Source organism: Mirounga leonina, unplaced genomic scaffold, assembly GCF_011800145.1.
Source record: "Mirounga leonina isolate KUSES-001 unplaced genomic scaffold, KU_Mleo_1.0 Mir_170, whole genome shotgun sequence".
Taxonomy (NCBI): Eukaryota; Metazoa; Chordata; class Mammalia; order Carnivora; family Phocidae; genus Mirounga; species Mirounga leonina.
The window spans coordinates 21933391-21939390 of record NW_023270433.1 but is presented as its reverse complement, the minus strand read 5'-3'; the positions used below and the strand labels follow the sequence as shown (position 1 = coordinate 21939390).

Below are 6000 nucleotides of genomic sequence, written 5' to 3'. Positions count from 1 at the left end.
CTCAGTCAGTTAAGCATCCGCCTTTGATTCAGGTCATAGTCTCAGGGTCCTGCTCAGTGGGGAGTCTGCTTCTCCCTCTCCCTCTATCCCTGGCTCATGCTCTGTCTCTGTCTCTCTTTCTCAAATAAATAAAATATTTTTTTAAAAAAGAAAAAGGGCTAGAAACAATATCACAAAATTACATTTCAGAAGTTGAGGGGCTAGTAGAATAAATTAGAAGGAAGACAGAGAGTGGAACCTAATAGTTAATTGGGAAAGAAAAATGGGAAAACCAGTAAGACTCATTAATTGTATATCAGCTGAGGTTTTGAGTCTAGGATACTATGGTTTTACTAATTTAAAAAAGGAAATATGTGAGGGGTGGCTAATTTGTGAAGAAGAGTTCTAAGATACCTGATTTCTAACAATCTTACAACCACCTAAATTTAAAGGTTCAGAACGCTCTTCCAAATACTCACTGAGACATTCATTTGAATAAACGTTTTGTTATCTTTTCCAACAACATCTTAGCAATATACTGAAACAAATATTATTGGCATATAATTGGAAGATACCTGTTACTTTTGTTATTAAAATCAATAAGCATGAACGGCCACCTGGGTGGCTCAGTCTATTAAGCGCCCGACTCTCGGTTTCTGCTCAAGTCATGATCTCATGGGTCGTGAGATTGAGCCCCATATGGGGCTCTGCACTCAGTGGGGAGGCTGCTTGAGATTCTCTCCCTCTGAACTTCCCCCCTCTCTAAAATAAATGAATCTTTAAAAAAAGAAAAAAATCAGTAAGCATGAAGATCACTGTGATTTTATAAACTCCCAGTGAGAGTTTTTCATCAAGTCACCAGAAAGTTTTCAGAAAATTACTTTTTCCAAAAGAAACTCACACTAAGACTTATTACTGACGTTAAAAGAAACCGTTATGAGCTGGGGAAGCACTCAAGAGTTCAGAAGCCCTGGTGGCAGGGAAATAAAGTTGTTCACAGAAGGCAGGCGACATGCAACGCCAGGCTGGAAGGCTCTTGAGCAAGAGAAACAGCACCGACCACAACCACACACTGCCAAACACTGACTGAAGATGAATTTATTAAGGTCCAATTAGTATAAATTAGTCCAATTTATTAAGGTCCAATTTTTAATTTCAAATAGTCCAGAATATATGCACATGAAAGTCCAAGTTCATTTCATTCACTTCCAACATAACATGCTCTGTATTTTGTATAAAGAATGTGCAAACACCTTTCTGCTAACTGGTTCCCCGCGTTCTTTTCATGGTGGGCGCTTTACAAGTCTGCCCTCTGCTCAAATGCTGATGGAGCAGACTTCTTCCTTCCTAGACAAAATGATTCTTCTGGACATCTTTCTCTTAAACGTACTCCCGACTTTCCCATACCTGCTTCATGACTCTGACTTGACCGGTTACTTTTTCTAACAAACTGGTGCAATGACTAGTTCATCTGGACCATTCACTGAACAGGTATCACCTACCATGGTGGCAGTCTACTGGGGGTGATTCCGAAAGAATACAGAGTATCCAGTCCCATACTGACGCACTCAGCCCATTTGCTACAGGTGGGTCCCAAGCCATTTACTACGAAGATCCTTTATTCTCTTGGCATGTTTGATGTCTTCGCATTGTCTTCACGTCTACATTACGGGTATGGCCACCAAGAGCCAGACATTGGCTTCTCAAACAAAATTTGGGATTGCTAGACATATTCATTAGAGTGTCCAGGTTGTTTGTGACAGTTGACTGTTTCTAGTCCATCCTGTGATATAAAAAGTCACTCTCAACTAAAGTGACCACTGCATTTCCTGTGTAAAAAGGCAATTTAACTGGCTTTCCTCTCAATTGCCACCTGTATGGCACAAAGCAGGAAATCCCTTTTTATAAAAGGTAAGAGCATGGAAAGACATTTCACATTTAAAAAAAAAAAATCCTTCATGGGAATATGTCCTAAGTAAATAATCAATTATATGGACAAAGTTGTATGTACACAAAATTTTTGCAATATTTATAGTAGCGAAAATTAGAAATGACCTAAGTAGTCAACAGTGTGGGAACGGTTAAATAAACTGAGTTGCATCCATTAAATGGAATATTATATAGACAGTAAAATTATGTTTTTGTAAAATTTTTAATGCCATAGGAGAATGTGGCAACTCTGCAGTGGAAGGAAAAAAAAAAAAACTGGTTATAAAATTGTTTACGTATGATCCAAATTATATAAAAAGGGATATAATATACATAGAGGCATACACAGGGGGAAAAGCTGTTAACGGTGGTTACTTCTGGGTTGTGATATTACCAGTAATTTTTTTTGTTTTACACATTTCTGTATTTTTCAAGTTTTCTACAATGACTATGTCTTATTTTATAATACAGAAAAAACACAGGCTATTAAAACATTCCTCTGATGTACTGATAATTAGAATGTACTTGGATATTATAAATATATGGGAACAATATTACTGTGTTTCGTCTTCTAGGACCTTTTTTAGAGTACATTTTCTTTTGGTAATAAACTTACATTCCCTGTTTTACATGTGTTATAACACTTTGATAAGAAGGTAATATTAGGATTAGAGCATTGTTTCATAACCTAAACAAATACTGGCTTTGACCTCTAGGTTCTTCTATGTCCTAGAAGATTTAAAATCAATACCCTTTTATCTTTTTAAGTAAGGCATACTGCATACATACATTACATGCATGCTTTCTAAAAAAAATCATTCTAATTTACAGTTTCCCTACATAAGGAAAAAAATGGAGTTATGATAGTTTAAAAACAGCCTATAGTCTTATCCATCACAAGCATGTTGATAGGCATACACATGTTTATTTAATGAAATGTATCCTCTGGAAATAAAAAAAGGGAAGCCTGTATGTGGATGAAGTTGTGGATTCAATTAGTCAGAATTTATTCTGACTTGCACCAAACCACACAAAATCGTTTGAAGTCTAGTTAGTGTGGTCTCAATGGACACCCCAGAGTCTGTTTATGAATTCCATGACAAGATCTCCACTTTCTACTTTTCAAAAGGAATGGGGATCAGGATGAGGGTTGTCACATAAGCTAATTTTCAACGTATCTCACGTCTTGTTGGGTCTAGGGACGAATACTGCCTTTGGTTAGTGTTTAAGTACATGAGTTTATTTTTCCTCCCCCTCTCTCACACCCCACCTTGCCCTGGCATTGGGGGCGGGGGGAGGCTGTTCATCCCTCCGTCCATGATGGCTGGCTTCTCATCTTAGTTGCCTTTCTAAACCACAGAGTGGTCATTGCTGTGAACTCCGGCCAAGATGGTGTGGTTGAGGGAGGAAGCTGAGCGGTCAGAGCCTTCCGTGGGGCCACTGGTGCCGTCACCACGCTGGCAGCACAGGATCTGTCTGAAGGTGGCACTCATCTCCTTGTCGCGATAGGAGTAGATGATGGGGTTCATGGCGGAGTTGAACTCGGCGAGCAGAAGGAAAAATTTCTCATAGGCCAGGACGTCACACTGTGGACAGCACACATCGAGAAGTAACAGGACCAATCCAGGAGTCCAGCAGATGATAAAGGCACCTACAAAGGACAGGGATGGAAAAGATTTTAAAAAGGAAGAACGAAAAAGTACATAATTATGAAGCAAAGCAACTGTAATGTGAAATGATTTGGGTTCGGTATAAAAATACTGAGATTCAAAGCCACCAGATCATCTGAAATGAAATGCTCATTTGCTGGGGGGGAAAAAAAAAAAACCAAAAACTGAAGAAAGTTTTAATGCTAAAATAATTTCATAGTATCTCATTGATTCAGACCCTACTAAAATTGAGTATTTATGAGACAATGGTGATGACTACTTTAAGCAAAACACTGAGTTCGCTAAGCAATTGAGACATGAAAGACTGCATTGGGGATATACATCTCAACACCTACAACCGTGGGGTTTAGAGCGGTATAACATTGTTTTGGGGGAAAAGGTAAGCCTGTGACAAATATCCTTTAATGTTTAATTTAAGGCACAATTTCTGAATTCAGGTTGAAGGGACTCAAATCCTTGCTTTGCTGTTTAAAAAACTGGGTGAATTTAGGCAATTATTTTCTTTCTTCAGTTTTCTGATGTGGAAAATAGAAATGATCATACCTCATCAGGTTTGTTGTGAAGAGTAAATGAGTGCTAAGAAAATAATCGTTAAGTATATATTTTAGCAGTAACAACAACAATACTGTTATTATCTGCTCAGTATCATGGGCCTATTTGGAAATAGAAATTTCCAACAATAAAATGGATATTTATTTTTTATTCAGCAATCATTTAAAAGGTGTTCCATATGCTTTAAAAATACTAACTCATTTACTCTGTACACAACCATCTGAGAAACCATTATCCCCTCATACAGATGAAGGAACTGAGAAAATACTAGGTGATATTCCTGCTTCCTGAACTTCATAAAATTAAATATTTTAAACCAAATTTTATGCTTTAAATGTTTTACTAATTTATTTTTTTTTTAAAGATTTTATTTATTTATTTGAGAGAGAGAGAATGAGAGACAGAGAGCATGAGAGGGAGGAAGGTCAGAGGGAGAAGCAGACTCCCTGCCGAGCAGGGAGCCCGATGCGGGACTCGATCCTGGGACTCCAGGATCATGACCTGAGCTGAAGGCAGTCGCTTAACCAACTGAGCCACCCAGGCGCCCCTGTTTTACTAATTTAGATCAACTTTCTTTTCTTCCCAGCTATTCTGAATTGTTAAGGTTTTACTAGAACTGTCAAAAGAATGGAAATACAGTCTTTATTCTTAATTTCAGCTGATTTTGTTCCTCAAATCACTAATTTGGCTCCCAGGGGAAATGGAAGTTGTGAAACAGCACCCAAATCTACCACCATGTTACCCCAGGATCTGCTGGGGATCCTCAGCCAAGAGGACATGGGTCAACAGAACCAGTGGGCACCATCACAACCCATTACAGATCACCCCACACGTGTAATCAGGCTCCACAGTGAACAGACAAGGAACAGAGATGACCCCCGAAGTGCATCTGAATCTTCAGATGGAAATGGCACTGGCCTAAGTAGATCCAGACTTGGACCGGGGTCATGGATCTGGACCAGTCTCAAGGAGTGAGTTTAGTAAAATGTAAACACAAGAGATTTAGTCTCCAAACAGCCCATTTTTTAATGTGAGCTTTCTTTTTTGAAACTATTCAGCAGGGAAATGAAAATAAAGGAGAAAATACCCCCATAAAGCTCTTTGTTCGAAAACACAAATGTGTATTGGTTTTAAACTGCTGTTCACTTTGAAGGCCGTCCAAGGTGCTTCATTTTCTAATAAATACAATACCTTAGACTTTCCTTAGAGAGAAAAAAAAATATTTCAAATATCAGGAGATAATAGCCAAGGAGCTATTTGAACTTCAAGTAAAAATGTTAATAAAGCATTCATTCCAAGTCCTTGAATTTCCTTGCTTGAAAATCACTCAGAAAGCTAAACATAAAGGGAAATCAAAGGAATGCCTCTTGGGTTTCAGAAATAATGCATTATTCATTGAGAAGCCAGGAAGGGAATTATTCTCAGGGTGGAAAATGCTTGGATGGAAAATGCATGGTCCCATTATTCCATTTACTTGGAAACTAAAAACATGCAGGCCCTTCATGAATGGGACAGCATTCTTGCAAGTTTCCTTTCCCTTTCTTTTATCAAAGCTCTAATTGAACTCAAATTCAGAACTTGATTAGATACCAGCAACATGCATCTCAACAGATTTGTTTTAAATAAAATGATCTTTTTCTCCTCCCGGGCAGCAGAAGGGAACCTCCTTATTCTCACAGACTTCAAGTGACAGAATTCAGATACGGTCATCTGTTGTTTAGAACTTCTTCTGATTTAAATTCAAAAGGAGCAAGATCTTTTCAATAAAAGCCAGAGTCTCGGAAAGTAACCCACGGGTCTTACGTTTAGACAAAAAAAAAAAAAGGCAAGGAGACTTGCTAGATCCGAGACAGAAGTGAGCACCACCAGC

General features: G+C 38.3%; 1 protein-coding gene across 9 annotated transcripts in view; it reads right to left on the bottom strand.

Moving 5' to 3' along the window:
* Window positions 1–1049: 1049 nt before the first annotated feature.
* The window catches only part of LPAR1 (lysophosphatidic acid receptor 1), a 296026-nt gene continuing 291075 nt past the window's right edge, over window positions 1050–6000 (bottom strand). For all 9 annotated transcript variants that reach the window (XM_035016077.1, XM_035016078.1, XM_035016074.1 and 6 more), the window contains one exon: window positions 1050–3559. In XM_035016077.1, the coding sequence (XP_034871968.1) occupies window positions 3258–3559 (302 nt within the window). In that variant the 3' untranslated portion in view covers window positions 1050–3257. The remainder of the gene's footprint in view (window positions 3560–6000) is intronic.